At 37.4% G+C, this 23,552-nt stretch overlaps 1 protein-coding gene across 1 annotated transcript in view; it reads left to right on the top strand.

Moving 5' to 3' along the window:
* The window catches only part of LOC306876451 (protocadherin-7-like), a gene marked incomplete at both ends in the record, with an annotated part of 140,582 nt that overhangs the window by 54,379 nt on the left and 62,651 nt on the right, over nucleotides 1-23,552 (top strand). Inside the window, 2 exon segments of the mRNA XM_079427620.1 lie at nucleotides 15,059-15,205; nucleotides 15,207-15,275. Of these exon segments, the coding sequence (XP_079283746.1) occupies nucleotides 15,059-15,205; nucleotides 15,207-15,275 (216 nt within the window).

Raw genomic sequence — 23,552 nt, 5'->3', positions numbered from 1 at the left:
CTTGAAATATATAAAGAAGGCACTCTTGTACCTTTCTGTAACATTGTGAGTTCATCTCGAAATCCTCCCTTTCTGTCATTTGTCTTGTTCCCATCTTTCCAGGATTGCGTGTGTGTCTTATTTGTTTAGCTGGCCCCAGGGATGTTTTCACACTGCTAATAATACGTTTGACTCTCCGTAGCCCTCAGGCAAGGAGCCATTGAGTCAACCCAACAGAGTAACAACATGGAAGCCACACATTTACCACTCAAACAAATCCAGTCGCTCTGTATGATTTCCAGTTACCTGTTTTATCTTGTTTACCAGGAGAGGAGGCTGATCCCAGATCGCTACAAAATGACAGCTTCCTCTAAGAGCAATAACTCCAAAGCCACAAAAAAGTTCACTCCCAATATTTCAATTAGAGGAAGTGCGAATGCGAGCACGCTAAGGTACATTCTAATCTTAGTGATTTAGATCTGGAATTGAGACAGCCAGAGAAGAGGGAGAGAGCCGGAGATGCGAAGTGTACTCGAAGAAGTCCCACGGGCACTCGGGGGGTTTTCATTTTTACATGGGGATTAGGATCGGTATCTTCGTCATTGCCATGGCGATGGCAGGGTCTGATAGCACCTCCCTTTGAAGCAAGCTGATGTGCCGAGCTGCTATCCTTCTATCTTTGGAGAAACTAAATCTCGCCCAGCTCGTAGATGCCTGTTTGAAAGTAACGAAGACAGGCGAGCGGTGGAGATGAGATTTTTGAGGTCTTTGTGGCCAGTGAAATTGTTGAAAGAAGCTGGAGCCGTCTGAAGCCTCACTTACACCCGGCATCTCAGCGATACGAGAGATCCTTTGTTACTTGCCAGACATACAGTAAATGCAGAAAGAGGAAAGAAGGGGGGGGGGGGGGGGGGGATGTAGTGCAAGTAAATGGAATCATTAAAGTATACATGTTTACTGAAAAAAATTCAACAAAATGCTCATTAAAGAATGAAATTCTAGAGAAAAACAAATGATAATAGTATAGTAAAATGCATATATAGCATAACTATAAGCTGCCTTAACAATACTTTTTTTTTGGAAAAAAAAATTAAAAGATAATAAAAATTAATCATTTTACAATAAGGTTCAATTGTTAACTATAATAATTCATTAAATAACATTAACAATGAGCAATACGTTGTTACAGTAATCTTTATGTATTTCTTTGCTAACTTTAGTTAATAAAACTGTTGATTGTTAGTCCATGTTACACTGTAAAAAAATAAGTGTAATTTTAACTGTCAAATTTTGTAAAACGCTACTGAAAAAAAAAAACTGTTAATATGTTAACAGTGAGTTCCTGCACTATATACAGGGAAAAACTGTAAAATATCTAACCAGACATTTCATGTAATTTTACAGTAAAATGCTGTTAATTGTACAGTTTTTAGAAGTAAAAATAACAAATCAATGTATAATTTAAAGCCAAAAACTGTTAACTGATATTCCCCGAATTCCCTGCGTGACACTCCACATTTGAAAGTATTTTGTTTAAATAATCATGTTTTTTAATAGTTTTTGTTATCAGTTTATGTTACATCTTCTGTTGTTTAATGAAAGTTTATTGCATTATTTAAGTATCATGCGTGTTACCATGATGGTGTTTTGTGTTTGCATTAATGACTCTGTGCACTTTCTATATATTAGTATATACTTCTGCTTGTGGTGAAGCTGCCAGTGATGAGCTTTGATTCTTCATCTTTCTCTTTTACTACCTGCATTATTATGGTGGTTGTCAGTATGTTAAATACAAAACAGATTTTGTGTGTTGTTGAATTTAGTGGTTTACATTCAAATTTCCCTGTTTGTAAATTACAGTTTTATAGTGTGAATTTTACAGTTTTGTTCTGTAAATGTGTTTACAGTTTTTCTGTATTTTTTACCAAATTATTCTAATGTAGGTAACTAATGTTAACAAATGGAACCTTATTGTAAAGTGTTACCTTTAAAAAAAAAAAAAAAAAGCTGTTATCATGCTTCACATATAGTAGACCAGATAGATAGATAGATAGATAGATTCCTACTGACACACACCAGCAAAAGATATAAATAACTGATTAAAACCATTTTTTTTTTGGCAAGTGAAAATAGTAGCATTCTAATGAATTTTGCCAGCACTGCAGATAGAGTAAATACATACATGCTTCCAAATAAGTTGTCTAAAACACTCCCCATCTTGCATTGGTCGGCATTGGTTTGTCCCGCCTCCAATATCCTGCCATTGGTTGAGCTTGGAGTTGACAGAGGTTGAAATTTAAAAGTGCCGCAGTGTTTACACTGTTTTGGAATTCAGCCTTCGAAGGGCTTACTTCTACTTGTCTCTGCACATTCAACTGGAATAAAAACATATCTTAAGATAGGGGGGTAAAAAAAAACAAACAAAAAAAAAAACACTTCGCCTTTAGTTAATCTGCATTGAGTGTGTGAAGTATGTTTATTGTAGAAAGAGACACTCTCTCATTACAGCTCATAGAGGAAATTGGCCTTGTCCATAAAAAGGAGGTATTTCACCACTAGCTCTCAAATGATTTTATTTTTTTATTACGTTTTTCAATTTGCCTCAGGGCCAAAGCGAAACTCACAGGATTTGCCTGGACAAGAGCCAAACCCAGATGCATTTTCTGTGTTCATTCACATTCACTTGTATGCAAAGCAACTGTCGATAGCATCCTTTCAGCTTGTTTTTTAATAATTTCATTTATTATTATTAGTTATTTTTCTTTCTTCAACATTTACTGAAATAATTGCATTTTATTTCTGGAGTGCTGGATCCCCCACCCCCCTGCTGTACCTGATTCACTTCTTTTTTTTTTTTGTGGTGACAATTGAAATTAGCAGCAAGGACAGAATATAGCGCTTCCGAGGTGTTTGTTATGAATGTATGCATATTTTTGCAAAAAAGTAATTGCATGGGAACAGCCGTGTGTGTTGAGTCACGTTACCTGAGGGCCGTTTGTATTTGAGCGTGAATTGGTGTGTATTATATTCCAACATCAGTAGTTTCATCACTTCTTCACCACCCCTGTATGTAATGGCCATCACAGTGTGAACACCAGGCTAATCTCAAATGGCCCTGGGCTCTTTCTTACTCTCTCTCTCTCTCTCTGCTTCTGTTTGTTCAAACATTAGAGGATAATTACTTCTCTAGAATAATTGTTTTCTTAATCGCAGTTATCATAATTGTCTTCTGGACCTGGGCTAAGACTCACACCGTTCTGTCTAAACAGGGGAGTCAGTCTATTGATGAAGGACGCTGCAATGACAAAGTGCGAGCGTATGTATGTGTGTATGTTTGAGGGTGACACGGCAGGGATGTTTTGAGTAATGTGTCCACAGCCCCCGGAAATGGAGTTTTGCTTTTCTGTCACATTGACATTGATTTATTCATGATAAACTCCTTCTTTTGCTCCAGTCCACCGAAAGGTCCTCTGTTACACAGGAAATGAAGTGAATGAAAAAAAGGTAAAGGAAAGAAAATAAATAGTTTCGAAAAACATGGAACATATGTGTGCATGTGTGTGTGTTTGGGGGGGCGGGGGGAGACACAGAAATGAAATTTGATAAAACATACTTTTAGGGGTGTGTGTTAGGTAAAAGTTAGATTTTAAGATTAAGTTTAAATCGTATTATTAAGCCGAGCCTCTTCTAACTCACTCTTTATTTCACCATGTCAGTCTGTCTTCTTTACACATTATTGTGCATTATTTTAGGAAGCCAGGACATTCGACGTGTTTCTAGGTTTGTTTGATTAGCACCATGGGAATAAAAGAACAATACGAGGACACACAACAGGAGAAAAATATGTGCAGCAGAGATTTGAATCCCAAATGAGATGTTTTGGATAGTCGTCTTGTTAGTGACATACATATACAGCTCGTTTAAACCATCTATAGAATGAAAAAAAAATAAAAATAATTTACAGAAAATTAAAATCGAGGTTGAGTATGAAACGTTGCATGTTGATCTTAATTTGATAAATTGTGTATAGAAGATTACATAGCTTATTGCTATTCAGACAAGATTAGTTTTCTAAACAGCATTTGGGATACAGTTATTAACAGAGGATATTTATGATTTGAATAGAATTGGGATATTTTAATATTTTACTAAGGGAGCATCATGAAAACTCATTAAAATAGACATATATACTATAATGTTCAAAAGTACGAGGCTTATACGTTTTTTTTTTTTTAAAGGAGTCTACTATTACAATAAAAAATAAGCAATTTATTATTATAACTGTATATTTCATCACTATAATAACAGTCTATTTTATTTATTTATTTATTTTTAAATGTAGTCTATTCCTGTAACAGAAAATCTGAATTTTCTGCATCCATTACTCCAGTCTTCTGTGTCACATGATCCTTCAGATATTATGTTAATAAGCTAATTTGGTGCTTATTTTTGTCGATGTTGAAATTGTGCTGCTATTTATTTTTTATATTTTCTTTGTGAAAACCGTGATATACATTGAAATAATACGTGATGAATTGAAAATTCAGAAGATCAGAATTATTTGAAATAGATTTATTTATTTTTTTTTACATTTTAAGGTGTCAATTAAGATGACAGTCATACTTACCTGATCTACTCCAGTAGCCATTCTGAACACTCTGTGACTGACTCCCCTTATTGAATTCTGTTTTTACAGTATAAACATTTTATGAACACCAGCCAGTCCAAGAAAAAAAAAAAAAAAGTTAGTTATGGTATTTAAAAAAGTTCAAAATAAATGAGCAGGAGTGTTGTAAAAATACAATATTCTCAATTGCAAACATTTTCGTCCAGACGAGAATAGATTTCTCAAAGGTTCCTCGACTTAACGGAAAAACTGTAGGTGATACGTTTCGTAACTTTGATCGAGGTTATGCGAGAACAACACATACTTTACATGTTTGATTGAAACAGGATTAAAATTACAAAGAACATTTGTCAAACAAATTTCCCTAAGATGAATAGGGCTATAAATGTTGCTCTCTTCATTTTAATCCTTGTTTTTTTTTCAATAAAACCAGCTATGCTGTAGTCATCCATGATATCGTCTGTTTCCTCCTCTTCCTGCTCACATTTCCAGTCAGCAGGTTAAATATTTTCTCTGAAACTGCACATTTTTCACAATCTCCTAAAACGCTAAGAGATGTATCACTGTAATGTATTATTTGCCATCTTGACAGCTTCACTGTTTGCAGATGAATTTAATAGACTAGTGCTTATGATGTAGATAATGCGGCTTGCCAGGGAACAGCACTCTGTGCTTTGTTAGAGCAGTCATGTGTCAATCATAATCCAGCTGAGGTGTGAACACATACTCTGTTTTGTCATTTCTCTCCTCAGTCTGTGTGGAATTTTTTTATTACGCTGCCAGAAATTTGCTCAGGAGAGACGGCGCTCCTTGATGGCATGAGGATAACCCGTCCGCCCTCAGGATGTTTACAGCCTGCACTTTCGCTGACTCTTACGCCTCTGTCACCTCTGACTACCGTAGCTGTGGCGATTACGCCTGTCATTTAGTGACATTAGTGGGTCAGTTGTCAGATTGACTGCTCGCAGTTACAGTGAGTCCTGCACGCTTCTTGTAGCGCAGTGTCATTGGCCGATGATTGACAGATGCGGGGACACAGAAGAAGGTTGAAGATAGTGTCCTTTGAGCTGAAGGAGATCATCTGATATTGTTTGTAAAGTCAAAGCCAGACTGTCTGTAAGTTACATGAGCGCACGCTTGTTTGTTTGTGTGTGCGTTTCAAAGTTAAAAAGGAGTTCAACTTTCCTACATTATCCTGTTAGGAAAGGCACCTGAAAGCATTTTTGTAAGTTTGATGGATACCCGAGACCGTAATCCATTTCAGCATGCGATGATAATGGATTTGCCCCGATGAGGTTAGATATTCAGCACCAGAACAGGAAACTGCATATCCTTTTCACTCCTGACAGAGAGAAACATTGGGGACAATATAAAAAAAAAAAAAAAAACATGAAATGGAGAAAAAACGCATTTCGAATTTAGAGCCAAAACAAAAAAGCACACAGTGCATAAAAAAACATTATTTGTGTAGCGTCATGAATTGCAAGAAATTGTGCCGGTGTAAAATGTCTGTGCTGTTTATTTATTGTTAAACTCTCTTAAAAGAGTGTGAAGCAGCACCCTGGAGGTATTGTTCCTTCTTATGGAGCGAAGGTCAGAGGTCGGCTAAGCCTTTGAAGCCATCACATCATCCTTTCAGAATATGTTCTGGCTTAATCCGCCGCTTAAACAGCAATTAAAAGTTTAGCTAGGATTTTAAGAAAAGAGCACAGAGAAATGTTTTGAGGTTCCCATCTGTCTGTGCTTTTTTTCCCTTCATCTTTTCAGTTGTCGTCAGGAATGTTAATGCGAGTTCTGAAATGTTAATAGGAACGATAAGGCATGTGTAAAGGTGGAGTAGAGAAAGGTTATTTTAACTGGCAGGACCATCGACCAAAAATATTTCCTCCAATTTTCAAGCATTCGTACAGAATGCAACCCATCCTTCCTCTGAATGGGGACAATAATATGAATAATCTTACTTTTGGCTTTCGGGAACAACATCACAGAGTTTTACGTAGAGTTTTAGGATACCACAATCATAAAACCAGCGATAAGATGTACCTGAGGAGGCTTAAAGTTACCGAGGCAGCACTGCTCCTCAATTTTCAACTAGAACAAGAGCAAAAAATAAATTTTTAAAAAGGTGCACTGCAACAGTGCTTTCGTTGCGCATATATAAAAGAAAAATGTAAGGATCAAGAGAAGTTCTGATGAATGATAATCTTTCTGCTCCACATTTAAATGCTGCCTTCTTGATTAAGAATGTATGAACGCTGATAAACAAGGGTGGCTAATTTCACTACAGTGACTAACATCCTCAGTGTTTTGTTTGGCAAAGGCATGAACATCTGGAACACTTGGCATGTGGAAAGGCGAAGTTGGCCTGAGAGGAAATGGACTGGAACGGCAAGAAGTGATGCATCACTATGCCGTTGCCGAGAGTGTGAGGTGGAGTGGATGACAAGAAAAAATGGATAGATGAATGAATGACTGATCAGGCCAGGTGAGATATCTATGCCTCAGTGCCTTTGAAAAGGATTAGATTCAAAGGCAGCCATCTGATGTTCACCAAGATGTACTCTGAAGGTATTATCTGAAGAACTTCAGACAAAAAGAATAAGAAAGGAGAAAACCTGTCTTTTTTTCAGTGTTTGAGGGCTTTATGTTCCTTTGTAAAAGTATACTCTTGAAGTGCTGATCAGTTGAGCTTGAGGCTTGTCCACGAATAGGGCAATTGATGGGTTAAAAGTGATTAAAGAGCCCCTGGTATAAAGCTGTAGACATGTGGACTGCAATCAAAGGAGGGCCTCAAAAGTGGACAAACTGTTTAATGTTTGTTGTGGCTCAGTTTGAGTGTGTTCAGAGGTCCCTCGGAGTAAGACCAGTTGACTGAAACACAACAGTCTTGGGTAAGATATCAAAAGTACACTCTGCTGAGGGAAGTGGTCTAGAGGTAAAATCCGCCCTGGAAGTTTTCAGCGCCTGCAGTGAGGTGTGTTGATATATGCCTTGCCAGAGAGACCTCAGACCTGGCTAAACTCCAGTAGGTCTCAGGAGGTCTAGAGCCCATCTGGAGGTCCTCATAGGCAGGAAGGCTGAAGAGAAATGAAGCTTGACCAGCGCCAGTCATCCCTTAAGACAAAGCAGACACCTGAGCCTCCCCAAGCTCCAGGATAAACAAAACTCCCTGACCTCCTCACCAGGGCCTCTGTTAGTCTTTCAAACACAGAGACGCATTCCTTTCTTAACATCTTGTGCACACTTTTAGACTTGAGAGGTTTAGTATACGCGATAATGTGCATGACTTTTTCATCTTATCAAGATTTGGAAAAATCCTGAAAATTCTGAAAAGTATCCAGGTAGGAGCCTTAGGGTTTGGTACATAGATGAATACTGACACATGAATGAGCCTTTTTTTTGTTTTGTTTTGTTTTTTTGCTACGCTTGCTTGTTATATTTTAATTAAAACTTAATTGAGATTTGATTAAGACTTATGTAATTCAGTATGTTATTTTACATAATTTATCAATTGTTAGCTTAAGGATATATCTCTACCAGATCTGGCCTGTAAAAATCAATAGTATTAGTATAACAATGTAATTAGTTTACTGTCATAATAAATCAAATTGAACCAGTTCATCTTAATTATTTTTTTTCTACACTTGCTTGTTATTTTTAAATTAGTATATTTATTTAATGCAATTTAATTTTACTCACTTGCTATTTTTAATTTAACAGATTTAATGTAATTTTGCAGAATACAAATAAAAAAGTGACAAAAGTTAACCTAAAATGTTCTTCATGTGGTAACGTCTAAATTCATTAATTGTACTGAAGTTTAAATAAATAAAGAACACAACTTAATAATCCTATATTAGGTTGCACCAGCAAGTCTAAATATAAAAAAGCAAAAAAAACAAAAAAATACCTTGAGGTAATAATTGCAGGTTATAGCATTTTACAAATTATCAAATTATAATGCATAATATATAGTGGCTGTTGACTGTTTGCATATTTGACTGCTGCAATTTGAAAAATATGTTTCAATTGGTATATCTGTACATGCATATTCCTTATCTTTTTACGTAGAACCAACATTCCGAATATCGGAACATCAAAATGCTTATCTTTCACTCTTGGCACACTCACAGGGCTTGCTTTTGGGTTAGCCATTCAACCTAACAAAGAGAACAACCTGTAGCTCATTTTAGATCTGATTTACAGGTTATTTTGACCTACAGTAGCATTACCCTTCACTGAAAAAAATGATACATTGAATTTATTATTTTTTTTAAGGTAAGTGGTTGCAATCAATTTATTTTAGCTACATTTAAATAAACACATTTTGCTGAACGTTAGTCAACTAAATTTGATTATTTAAATGTAGCTAAAATAGATTGATTGCAACCACTTACCTTAAAAAAAATTAGTATCATTTTTTTCAGTGTTGGGCTGCTTTGTACAGTGGCAGCTTGAACAGTGAAGTGACATACTGCCAAGTATGGTGACCCATACTCGGAATTCGTGCTCTGCATTTAACCCATCCAACGTGCACACACACACCGTGAACACACACCCGGAGCAGTGGGCAGCCATTTATGCTGCAGCAACCGGGGAGCAGTTCGGTGCCTTGCTCAAGGGCACCTCAGTCGTGGTATTGAGGGTGGAGAGAGCGCTGCACATTCACTCCCCCCACCTACAATCCCTGCTGGCCCGAGACTCGAACCCACAATTTTTGGATTACGAGTCCGACTCTCTAACCATTAGGCCACGACTTCCCCAACAGTAGCAGTCTGTGGTTCAGCCTGAGGCTGCTTATGAAAATTTGAATAGAGGATAATTACAGGTTCTAGCGCCAGGCCATCACGTCTAGACACCGATGACTGATTAATGTTCTTGTTTACTGTACTAACTACATCCAGCACATCTACCAAACTTACCACACAAGTATTGTTGTTTTTGGCGGCCTGTTTTAATTTTAGTTTTAGTCTAGTCTTTGTGTGAAGCTGTCATTTTAGTTTTTATTACTTTTAGTCACGTTCATACTCTTTTTAGTCTAGTCTAGTTTTAGTCGATGAAAACTGATGACATTTAGTCTAGTTTTCATCAATGAAAATTGTATTTTAGTCTCTTTTTAGTAATACAATTCTATTTAACCCAGTCAATATAGTATAAGTACCTAGTAGTATAGATGAAACCAAAATTTTCTTTTAGCCAAACCCATTTCAAACAAGGTTATCTTATTATATTATTGTTACCTTATAGACTCAATAATACATCCATTCCAGACACGGAAGATGCTCTGACTTGAATTTACAACATTTATTTTACCAACCAAACATGTTAGAAGTACACACACACCTCCCAAAGACGAACCCCGGTTGGCCGGCCATCTGTCCCTTTCTCTGTGTCAGACTTAACTTTGTTGTCGTCTTCTAAATAATGCTGCGAGTGGGGCTTGAGGAAGTGACGTTGCCTGCGTCTGCGCAGTGCGACCTGAAGTGAGACACCGGAAACAGAAATACTGCAAAATATGAATAATAACGTGACTAAATGAGACGAAATAACGTTATAACATTTCGTTTCGTCTCATTTTGGTCAACGAAAATGAAGATACACATTTTAACATAGTTTTTATTCTGTAAACCACATTTAGTCTCGTTTTTTATTCGTCGACAATATTGCATTATACATTTAATTATCGTCATCGTCACATGACCAGCATTTACGTTGCATCTCGTCTCGTCTAATAAAGGTTTGTTGAAGACGATATTTAGTCATAATTTTCGTTGACGAAAGCAACACTACACACAAGTTGCATTTTCTTCCTGTCTGCTGTATTATCTCATCCAATGTTATTTATTCTCTTCCTTCAATTTATCTTCTCCTTTCCTCTCTTGTCTGCTTGATTGCAGAAAGACACATGAGGCTTTAGATTTTGTGTTTTTAGCTAAACCACTGCTCTTCATGGTTCATGGATATAGGTCATTCCACTACCCACATACACCCAAGATACGCAAACACACACAAACACACACATATAATAAGATAGCAAGCAAGGAAAAAAAAAGGTTTGAAGAGAATGAGCTTGTTTGAATAGAGTTACTTTTGAAATTAATGCAAATCCACTGTATATTCTCCTGTTTTTTTTTTTGTTGTTGTTGTTGTTGTTTTAATAGTATTTCCACCTGTGCTGGTTAAATCCCCTTAAAATTATATGTATTCTTGATGCATTGGTTTTGAATAGCACTTCACTTTTATCACTGCACATTCAATATTGGCATATATTGCCCCATGCATCCCTCTTTATATGTCATGTTAATCATGTACATGTAATACGCCACACTGCTAATAAGAAAAGGAAAAACATACATACATATATATATATATATATATATATATATATATATATATATATATATATATATATATATATACAGAATGTAAGGGAACTGTTGTGTGTGTGTCATGTGTTCCTGCCTCTTGTGCCCATAGTTGGTTTATTTCCTGTCCTTGTTAAATGTAATCATCAGTTAATTCTTGTCCAGCCATGTTCGTCTCATTATCTATGATTTACCTGTGTATATTAGTCCTGTCTGTTCAGTTAAACTTTGTCTGGTCTACTCGTTATCCCCGGTGTTGGATGTCTGTGTCTTACCCTGCCTTGCCTTGTCTTGCCCTGCCTTGATGTCCTCAGTAAAGACATATTTGAGTTTATATTCTCGTCTGCTTGTTCCTGGTTCCTCCCTCGTGTGTGCACTGTGACACAGGTATATATATATACAGGTATATATATATATATATATATATATATATATATCTTGTTCCATCTGAAATGTTCTTCTAAAATGAGCATTTTTATCAGGATCCTATATTTATGTTTAGTTATTTCACTTTAATCTACTAGAAAAGGACCTATACATTGCTATTGCAGGCGGCACTTAGAGGCTTTTGCATCTGAACTCTTAATATATATATATATATGGATTCAAGTAAATTGGGACACATTTTGCTATTGAGAAACTAGTTATCAGACAGGGCCAGAACCTGACCTTCATTTTTGTTTTTTTGCAAAGAAGATCACAAAGGGTATGTGTTCAGCTGAAATAAAAGTCATGTGCATCTCATCAAGGGGTCTTACAGCCTTTCTACCTACATAGGATGACTAAGAATGGCACAAAAGGATGAACGTACAAATATATGTGAAAGATTTAATTAAATCCGTCCTTCATAAAGCTTCTTCCCAGGTAACGAAGCCAATCAATGCTCAATCAATAAACCAATCTATCTATCTTTGCATGGCCAACCACTTTCCCATCTTGCCGTTCTTCATGCATGACATTCATTGACTCTTGTATTTGAAAATCGCATTTGCACCAAGCATAATGCCACACTCTACCAATTTATCTAAAGTTCAGTTCATTTGTGAGTAATTTAAGCCTCAGCTCTTCAGTGTGGGACTTTGATTGCTGTCACACTTAGCTGCAGAGGCAGCCATTTCATTTCGGAGGTAGAGAGAGAGAGAGAGAATGGCACTTTGATACATAAACATCATTTTGATCCGTTATTTCAGTGCAATAGCGAGACCCCCTGTGGGCTTCTATTTAATTATGCAACAAATGTTTGACTATCCAAAGTGAATTTTTTAGCCCATGAATATTTATTTCAATTCATTTGTTGAATGTTGATTGTAATTACATGGACACATGATTTATTGCCAATATTTCTACATTAGCCAGAGAAATGAGGGAGATAAATAAATTAATTAATGCAGCACAAGAACGAATTGCCAAATGCATGCAAGTGGCTTCTTTAAATATTATTAGAATATGTTAGGAATTGGCTACTGTGTGATGACATAGCAAGTTTTTGTCAGTTCTCAGACTCTCATTTTGGAGAGATTTTGTTCAAAGGCAGAGAAGTTTAGAGAAAGATGAACGACACATTGTTTATGTGCATTTGCATGTTCATTATAAATGCATAGACGTTAAACAGTAATTTGTGTGTGTGTGTGTGTGCTGGTGTGGTGTGTGTGCACTTCTTTACATTGAAAGGCAGGCCCTACTAACCTGACAGAATACAAATGCTGAGATTATGGCGACATGTCAAATTAAAGAGACAATTTGGAGTAATGATGAGTGTTAGGCCACTCAGTCTGAAAGGCAGCGAGTTGGAAAGAAAAAGAGGAGTGAATGATGGTGCTCCGTCTTGTTTAATATTCCTGAAAGAAAATGTGCAGTGACAGGAAGTGGGGCAGCGGGGAGAAGGCCAGAGGCAAACACTTAGAGACGCTGCTGCTTTGTTAGTGTCTATTTAATGCATCAGTCGAACTTTTCGCTGCAGTTAGAAAAAAAAAAAATATATATTTTTTGGTTGGTATTTATATTTATTTAGAGCCAGAGTTTGCAACCTTTTTCAGACCAGAGTTCCCTTGTTGTATAGAAAGGCAGAGTAAGTGTTACGGGATTTAGTGGTTGTAGTAAAAATAAACAAAGGATCACAAGAATGAAGTAGCATCAACACACTTTCCTTTAATGAACGTTAAATAGCATTAAACTCAGGCAAAGACAAAGGGAGAACTGAGGACTTATAAAGGAACAAGAACAAAAGAGCAAACAAGATTATTAATACAAAACAGGTGAATGGAATAAACAATGATTAACTAAACTAGGACAGGAAAAACCAAATAAGGGCAAACAGGAACTAAACGGAAACTAACACGTGACAGTAAGGGCTGCTGTTACACATTATATAAAACGTACAGTCATCATATACTTTTTTGTATTCTTTTTAATTACATTTTAACGAGACAGTTAATCATTTTGTTGAAGTTTAGCTTCTTTAGCTTTGGTTGAAGTTAACAGAATATCATAGTTTTGTTTGGCAAATATTGAATTAAAATTCATTAAATTAAATTAATTAATTAATTTATAATTAAGAAAAAAAAAATCTACATCAAACTATTACATAGATACTTCCTGTCATTACCATCATAAACAATAACATGTTTTCTTTCTGTTGAATTGTGTTGAATTATGCCACAATATCAACACACACACACAGATACATACACAGAAACATACACAGAGAGACTAAACAGCACTGACGATCAGTGTTGGATAATTTGAGTAAGTAATAGGCTGGAGAGTTAGACACAGAAAGAAAGATGGGAGGGTGGAGGGATCACTTCTCCTCCATCGTCTTCTCCTCTTTTTTCCCTCTGCTTTCACTTACCCAGACAGGAAGAGTAAATGGTTTAATTACAAGGCTCCAATGCTAGTTAAATTATCAAAATTTAATTTCCACCTTTCAGCTCTCTCCCCTTCTCTTTCTCTCTCTCTCGTGCTCTCATTTTCTCTCGCTCTTCCAGCCACTCATTTAGCTCAGAGCCCATATGTATCCCTTATCTTAATGTATTTCATTGGGATATGAAGGACAAAAAGTCCTCTTCTTGCTTAACCCAGTCTTCCTCTACCAAAACAGTTAAACCAGGACAAGAAATTCATTTTCCCATTTAAAAAGTCCTAAAAGATATCAGTATACCACTGTAGCAAGACGTCTCGCTTTGATAACAGCACAAAACAAGTACAAAAATAGTTCATCACTTGATTTCATGAATATCTGGTTCTCTTTAATGAAATGAACCATATCAAGCAGACTTCATGTCCTTCCTAGTTTAATTTGTCTCCCTGCTCTCTTTTTTACTGGATCTCAGCACAAACCGAAATAATTTGTCTCCCTTCCTGGCTCACTGTCAGTCATCTCCTCCGATCGTGCTGTCTTTTGTGCCATTCCTCAATTGAGACAACCCGAGAGAAATAGGAAATGAAAATCAAAATTTCAGAGCGCAGAGCACAGAGCACAAATTCACACGGGCCTCCGTGTACCAGTTTATTACTCCTGTGTGCATCCTTTCACCTATTTGTTCTTTAGTTACTTTGAAAAATGTGTGTGTGGATCCATGCGCTTGTTTATTAGCCTGTAGCCATGTGTTCCATTCTATCTCCCATCGGGACCATACATGCTCCTCTTGTCCTGTTTTTGCTATAAAGTAAACCACACAAGGAGACTTTGACGTCCTTCAGACCTCCGCCGCTATATTTAAACCCCAATGCCAAGTGTGGCATCTGTACTTAGTCCTGTGGGCATTGAACTTACTATTCTACCATTTTTTTTTTTTCATGTGAGGATCATTAAACAATTGCTGTGAAGCTCATTAGTATTGTTTTGTTTATTTTTTTTAGCTTCCCTTGCCAGGCGCTGCTTTCAAGCTACGTGTAGACATTAATCCAGTTGTTGTTTGTGTCGTTTTGTAGCATGTAGCGCAGTGCGCTTATCTAACTAGAGCTACAGCGAAGTACTTTCACTCAGAATTATCCCACCTACACCCCCCACAAAAAAAACTACCCATCAATCCCTCTTCTTCGACCTCTTCAGTCCAGTGACCCCCAGCAATCTCTTTTCTTGTAGCCGTTCCGCCGAGTGACCTTCTCGGTGGTGAGCCAGCCACAGGACCCGCACCAGGGCTCGCTGCAGAGCTGCTACGACAGTGGCCTGGAGGAGTCGGAGACGCCCAGCAGCAAGAGCTCGTCCGGCCCCAGACTAGGTGCCCTCCCTCTACCCGAAGACGCCTATGAGAGGACTACGCCCGATGGAAGTGTCGGTGAGGCAGAGCATATGGAAAATGGTAGGGGCAAACACAAAAAAAGATAAGTCAGAGTTAAGCTAAACAGCTAAATAAAAAGAGACATACTCATCAGTCAACAAGGGGAATTCTCACAAAAGGTCACACACAGCTACGCTGACACTACAGATTTACAGATGCTAGGTTATTCACAGATATGAATAGAAATTCTGAATAGGCGGGAATTGCTAGGTTTGTCTAACACGCTAAGTATGAAACAGGGATTGTAGTGTTTAGTGTGACTGGCTCAACAGCTCACAAGTATTCATAAGTGTTAACATATATATATACAGTTCGTTTTTATTTATTTTGCTGTGATTACTCAGTAAGAGCTAAAGGTCAGTTAACGTAGTATAGCCTACTTGTTAGCTTGAAAACTCTTTTCTCGTAGCATCAGATGAGGTCAGGGCTGCTTCATTGGAGACATAACTCATCTTCTAAATATAAATTCACAAGAGGTGTGCTTGTGTACCAGATAAATAGATTAAAATATAATTTTCTTCACTTTTACTGTGCCGTGGTGAGTTGAAAAACATATTTTCAGGAACAGTTTTCACTTGAGTAATTTTGGCTGTTTTTCAGTAATCACTTTCAGTATGATATGCTGCCGTGCCTATCGCGCTCTTTAAATTGTAGGGGTTTAACAGGTGAAAGGGCTTGAACAGTAAAAGCGTGTATCTAGTTTCATTGTGGCTGAGTTACCTATCCTGTATAGAAGCTCTCTGTGGTCAACAGTTACCTCCATTGTTAACGACCAACCAAGCAATGTTGGGTCTCTCTCAATGGAGCCACTGTTGGGGAGGTAATAGATAGCAGTTGTCGAACATTAAGGGCTGTCTTGTCCACATTTGATACTTTATCAGCAACAGGTGCGTATTGCGTGAGCTCGGCGTGCCATTTTCTGTGGAATGTCCATTCTGCTTGCTCATCGGAGTACATGTTAGAAGAGCAGGAGCGAGTGTTTCTCTTAGAGTCAAGTTATCAGGTCCATAGCACTAAATTTTGCCATGTGCATTGTGTTACCTCATTGAGACTGGTCGTATGACACTAAAACCTTATGGTTTGTGGAAGGTCGAAGGTCAAATCCTCACAAATGGACGCTAGACTGGGTAAACTACTGAAAAATGAGAGTTTAACTTTATCGCAAAGAGAACAATGGCCTAAATGTAGATTAAAAAGGCTTGGTGCAAGGGAAGTTGTTTTTGACCACTTGCTGCGTGGGATCTAAAGCCTTTGCATTTAGACACTTCACTTTGCATTTAGGCACCAAATTATCCTCAATTAAAGTCTGGCTCTAATTCAGACTAAGCTAAAAATAATTGGTCACTAGGAGATCAATGCAAGGCTGATTAGATCAAAACTGTGAATTTGGCCATCAGTCAGAGCCAAGCAGGAGGGAAAATTAAGGAAACATATGCTGATGGGTATCGAAAAGCTGTTTATAGTCTCATTTGTGACATGCATTGCTTATATATTTTATATTATCAAAATACAACACCATTCCATCATCAATATTTCCAAGGTTAGGAAAGTTAACAATGTTTCTGATTGTGCTATCATTGCATTTATTCAGTCTTAAACGCTACAGTTCCAGGAAGTTACGGACATCTGGATGGATGAATGCACAGAGGCGCAGGCACACACATTCCCTCTGATGTTTTATTAGTAATCATTTAATGATCCGTTAGTCTTCTCATTTAGCTATCTTTCTGTCTCTTTTCTCTCCTGTTTTCATTCTCTCTTGTCACCTCACGTCTCTGCCTTTTCCCTCTCTTCCTGTTCCATTCTATCTTTCTTGTAAGATCTTTCAAGGGCAGATACAAACAAACAGATGAATCACTTTCTGATAAATAAAAGAGATGCCTCACCCTGCTGCTCCCAATCTTTAGGAGAATCAGTGTGTGTGTGTGTGTGTGTGTGTGTGTGTGAGGGGGGTTTAGAGAGGGAGAGATATGGGCAAAATAGAAAAGCCAGGAGACTATGTTCGGCTTAGAACTGAGCAGAAGCGAACATTAGTAGAATAGCTTATGCATTCAATGCAGTTAGAAGTTGACGCTGAAAATTTTCAAAGCTGATGTGCTCTGCTGGGCTCATGCTTTATCAAACATCACACACAGAGACTCACACACACTCAAATACATAGCCGGTCACACTTGCGACCCGGCAAAGTTGTTGTCAATGTTTCTTTCATGACAGATGTCCTGAGTATGTGTGTGTGTGTGGCTCTATAATTGGCTTAAGCATGCTGTGGGTTAGTTCCGCTTTGACAGAGTATTTTGGGTCGGTGTTAGGTTCGTTTAATGCTTGTAATGCGGTCTCAGGGGACTTAGACAACATCCATACCCACTTTTAAGTGTGTGATCATACCTCTTGAGTGTAATTTGGAGAAACTTACCTTTCAATTCCTTAACAGCAAAATACAGACGTGTTTATACATAAAGCAGTATTTTGATTTTAGAAGTGACTCATTAAGATATTTTGAAGATCTAATGAAATATAATAGTTTTTACATTGTTACATTATATATACACAGTGGGTATGGAAAGTATTCAGACCCCCTTAAATTTTTCACTCTGTTATATTGCAGCCATTTGCTAAAATCATTTAAAGTTCTTTTTTTTTCTCATTAATGTACACACAGCACCCCATATTGACAGAAAAACACAGAATTGTTGACATTTTTGCAGATTTATTAAAAAAGAAAAACTGAAATATCACATGGTCCTAAGTATTCAGACCCTTTGCTCAGTATTTAGTAGAAGCACCCTTTTGATCTAATACAGCCATGAGTCTTTTTGGGAAAGTTGCAACAAGTTTTTCACACCTGGATTTGGGGATCCTCTGCCATTTCTCCTTGCAGATCCTCTCCAGTTCTGTCAGGTTGGATGGTAAACGTTGGTGGACAGTCATTTTTAGGTCTCTCCAGAGATGCTCAATTGGGTTTAAGCCAGGGCTCTGGCTGGGCCATTCAAGTTGTTGTGAAGCCACTCCTTCGTTATTTTAGCGGTGTGCTTGGGGTCATTGTGTTGTTGGAAGGTAAACCTTCGGCCCAGTCTGAGGTCCTGAGCACTCTGGAGAAGGTTTCGTCCAGGATATCCCTGTACTTGGCCGCATTCATCTTTACCTCGATTGCAACCAGTCGTCCTGTCCCTGCAGCTGAAAAAAAAACCCACAGCATGATGCTGCCACCACCATGCTTCACTGTTGGGACTGTATTGGACAGGTGATGAGCAGTGCCTGGTTTTCTCCACACATACCGCTTAGAATTAAGGCCAAAAAGTTCTATCTTGGTCTCATCAGACCAGAAAATCTTATTTCTCACCATCTTGTGGTCCTTCAGGTGTTTTTTTTTTTGTGTCTTGCACTGAGCAGAGGCTTCCGTCGGGCCACTCTGCCATAAAGCCCCGACTGGTGGAGGGATGCAGTGATGGTTGACTTTCTACAACTTTCTCCCATCTCCCGACTGCTTCTCTGGAGGTCAGCCACAGTGATCACTGGGTTCTTCTTTACCTCTCTCACCAAGGCTGTTCTCCTCCGATAGCTCAGTTTGGCCGGACGGCCAGCTCTAGGAAGGCTTCTGGTCGTCCCAAACGTCATCCATTTAAGGATTATGGAGGCCACTGTGCTCTTAGGAACCTTAAGTACAGCAGAATTGTTTTGCTCTGACATGCACTGTGAGCTGTAAGGTCTTATATAGACAGGTGTGTGGCTTTCCTAATCAAGTCCAGTCAGTATAATCAAACACAACTGGACTCAAATGAAGGTGTAGAACCATCTCAAGGATGATCCAAAGAAATGGACAGCACTTGAGTTAAATATATGAGTGTCACAGCAAAGGGTCTGAATAATTAGGACCATGTGATATTTCAGTTTTTCTTTTTTAATAAATCTGCAAAAATGTCAACAAATCTGTGTTTTTCTGTCAATATGGGGTGCTGTGTGTACATTAATGAGGACAAAAAATGAACAAATGATTTTAGCAAATGGCTGCAATATAACAAAGAGTGAAACATTTAAGGGGGTCTGAATACTTTCCGTACCCACTGTATATATATATATATATATATATATATATACATATAAATAATTTAAAAAGTAGTTTTCATTAATACCCCTAGTTTACATGGGGTCAAACATCTTCTTTTTCTTGTGTATTCTTATTTTTTGGACATAAACTACATATAGGTGATTATATAAATGATCAGATTAATATTTAATAAGAAAGCTGTCCTTTGAGAGATGCTTTCTTTCATCAGGGATTTATTTTCACTTATGTTTATTAGGGTGATAGAAACCTAAATTACAAACACATAATCTAATTAAATTAAATAATTAAATAACAATACTAAAAGTTCATATTATTTGTAAAATCAATTAGTTTTATAAAGAATATGCATCTTCTTGGAGTGCATGGTACATGTAATATGCCCATATGCATTCCAGGGAGGAAACTATATTAAGTAAATTAAATTAAATAAAACATTTAATTAAAATTAAAATTTAATTAAAAACTCTCTGCATATTTTTAAAACCAAAACATGTGTTATTTGTCAGCCAAAAAGTTCAGTATTTGTTCAGTATATGTTTTCCAAGAAGCAGCTTTGTTCTGTTTGTTTGAAAAAAAGAAGAAACAAGTCAAAGACTTTTTTTTTTTACTAGCTTAGTAGCAACACTGCAAGCTGTGCTTAATCTTGTTTTGTGAGAAAATGAAACAAGGTCGTCTTGCTCCGTCTGTAGCACAACAAGACGGCAAAGAATGTAGCCGGTTTTTCCATGTTAAAAGGGTAACATTCTCAGTGTCCTTCTCATGGAAAGCACTTAATTAAGTCGGTTAAATGGCAGCCATTGCTCCTCACAGTGCTGCTTCCCTAATGCTACATTACAGCTCTGATAACCTGGAGTAAATTAAAATATGGACGGGAGATCATACAGACAGACACACACACACACACCCCTGTAGTTAACAGATGGGCAAAATGCCATCACTTGAAAGAAAGAATCAGTGAAGGTCTGTAATTGTGGTCATTATGCTTGTGAAGGATGTGTGTGATTGGGATCCTGGTGAGGTTTTTGTTGTGAGTGTGTTTGTTTGTTTTGGGATTAAGGTCATGGCAGGAACTGGGCGTCCCCTTAATGAAGAAGCCCTGCTGTGAAGATGGGTTTTCCAAAACACACCCGCTCTCTCTCTTTCTCTCTCTCTCCCACTCTTTTTCAATTTCTCTTTCTCTTGCATGAAGAAATGTCAATGTAGCACACGCTGCACAAACATATAACATATCGACAGTAAATAACGATTAGATATTTCCTCCGTTAATGTGCACATGAATGTACCTGTGAAAGAGAGTGTGAGCGAGCCAGCGGGAGAGAGACTGATTGACTCTCTGGAAAAATCCCACTCTTCAACTTGCTCGTTGTCAATCGATGATCATCCAGTCAATACATTTTCTCTACTCCTCATTCTTATCTCTTCCTTCTCTCTCTTCACTCCCCTGTGCTGACCCATGGGACTTGCATCTTCTCTCCCCAAGGGTTTTTCTGCTTTCCGACATCATCACTTAGATGCTATTATCCTGTAACTTTGTAGTTTCATTACGGCAGACAGACAAACAGATAGACAATGCTTTATTAACAGAAAGACAATGCTTTATTTTCCTTAGAAACAGTGGAGTGATAAAGAAACATTTGCCAGTGATAAAGATAGGCTTTCTCTAGAGGAACACTGTGCAAAAATCTGACCACCGTTTGAACCCTGGAGACGTCTATCTCTAGAGTTTGCTTTTTAGGCTTTAAGTGTTTCTGTAATCGTATCATGACTGCGGACAGATACTGGGTGTATAATATGTCTCAAAGCAAGAATTGAGATCTGGCTGAATATAACCTCATATAATCAACAGCTGCTCTCGGATCAGTAAAAGCCCAATATTAGTGAAATTGGAGATGATGGGAACTGAAACGATCACTTCAGATATGTGTTTCTGAATCAGTACAAATGACAGGTTTTTATTGGCAATTGTGTTTCAGGATTCACTTTCAACATTCCACACTGATTTTATTGGATTAGCTTGATACTTGCTGTTATTTTGCTTTGATTTGCTAGATTGTAGAACTCTACACTCTTAAAAATCAATATACATTGTAGAAAAAAAAGGTATATAAAGAGTTTTCACTCATGAATTACTAGTAAATTTCACAAAAGTAACACACTGAATTAAATTGTATCTGCACTTTATATACAGTGGGTACGGAAAGTATTCAGACCCCCTTAAATTTTTCACTCTTTGTTATATTGCAGCCATATGCTAAAATCATTTAAGTTCATTGTTTTTCCTCATTAATGTACACACAGCACCCCATATTGACAGAAAAACACAGAATTGTTGACATTTTTGCAGATTTATTAAAAAAGAAAAACTGAAATATCACATGGTCCTAAGTATTCAGACCCTTTGCTGTGACACTCATATATTTAACTCAGGTGCTGTCCATTTCTTTGGATCATCCTTGAGATGGTTCTACACCTTCATTTGAGTCCAGTTGTGTTTGATTATACTGACTGGACTTGATTAGGAAAGCCACACACCTGTCTATATAAGACCTTACAGCTCGCAGTGCATGTCAGAGCAAATCATGAGGTCAAAGGAACTGCCTGAAGAGCTCAGAGACAGAATTGTGGCAAGGCACCAAGGTTACAAAAAAATTTAGTAGTGCTTCTACTAAATACTGAGCAAAGGGTCTGAATACTTAGGACTATGTGATATTTCAGTTTTTCTTTTTTAATAAATCTTTTTTAATAAATGTATTAAATTTAATAAATGTCAACAATTCTGTGTTTTTCTATTTTACATTAATGAGAGAAAAAAATGAACTTAAATGATTTTAGCAAATGGCTGCAATATAACAAAGAGTGAAAAATTTAAGGGGGTCTGAATACTTTCCGTACCCACTGTATAGTGTGTGGTTCCATGAAGAACCTTTGCGATCCATATAACTTTTCCATTGTCCGAAAGGTTCTTTAAAAAAGGCTTTTAAGGTTTTTACTTGTTCTTAAAACTAAAAGAAAATGGGGAAAAATAACAACAACTTTATAGATACCAATCAGTTTCACTTGTAGTACTAAAAAAATATATATTTGTTAACTGTTCAATTTACTTGTACCTCTCACGTTTATCTTAGCAACTTGGCCATTAGCAAACATACAGATAAATAAATAAATGAACACTGTGCGTACACTCACTTCATTAGAGAAGCCGGATACAGAGGGCCAGATGGCAATGCCAGTGGATTTTAATTAAAGCTATTCATATTTCAAGAGCTCGGTAGAGCCTCAATCCAATAAACCTCATTTTTTTATTTCACCTGAACTTAAGCGAGGGCCGATAATTGTAGAGAGAGAAAGATCACTAAAGCAATGACAAGCATCACAGGACACCTTTACTGGCATTTGCATTCATTAGAAAGTTTGTGTGTAACCTTTGCTAGTTTTTGTTTGGACTTTTTGGCTTCAGTCAGTTTGGGACAATGGGAGCGAGTTGCTGCTGTCGGTGTGTTGTACGAGCGTCACGTCGATACTCTGATACTCAAGGTCATTTGTTATAGTCACACAGCACTAAAGAGTTAATAGAGCTCTTCTTTATCAGAAAATTGGAATCAGGTTCAGGATTATGGGCAGGTTGCTACATTTGTAAGGTTGAGTGTGTGCATGTGATGCGTTTTGTGGTTGATTTTATTTTCTTAAACATACACTTGCATTCTCATGTGCATTCTGTCTTACTGAAAAACAGTCACAGATCATTAAACAGGATTATTAACACCCAAAGCACAAATACTCATTCGTGCTCCAACCATTATTCAAACATTCCTGTCTTGAATACCTTTCACAAACAGGAAAAGTTCAATTGGTTATGCAGTTGTACTAATATCCGTCTCTGTGTTTGAGAAGATAAAACAGGTATTTCTGGTTAGTTAGTGGTTTGCATTATGTAACCATGTCATATTTTACTTTACTCAGCAATTCATCTTCCAGTTGCTATTAGATGAGACTGTCAGGACGTTTAGCGCTAGGAGGTGAAAACGTGTGGATTTTCTTAATCAGTACGAAACAAAAACAAGCTCGCCCCTCTAGCGTGTGCGAACTTCAGGCTTTGGGAGCTCAGTGAAGTGGCAAGTATTGTTCAGGCAGAGTGCCATACTAGACCCATATAAAACAAGCAGTATTTCACTTGTATTTCCTGCCAAGTGTTTGTGCGTCACCTGGCTTTTGTGTACAGGTGGAGCCTTCCT

Source organism: Barbus barbus (genome assembly GCF_936440315.1).
Source record: "Barbus barbus genome assembly, chromosome: 1".
NCBI lineage: Eukaryota > Metazoa > Chordata > Actinopteri > Cypriniformes > Cyprinidae > Barbus > Barbus barbus.
The sequence above is the reverse complement of the archived record's forward strand: the minus strand, read 5'-3'. Positions and strand labels throughout refer to the sequence as shown.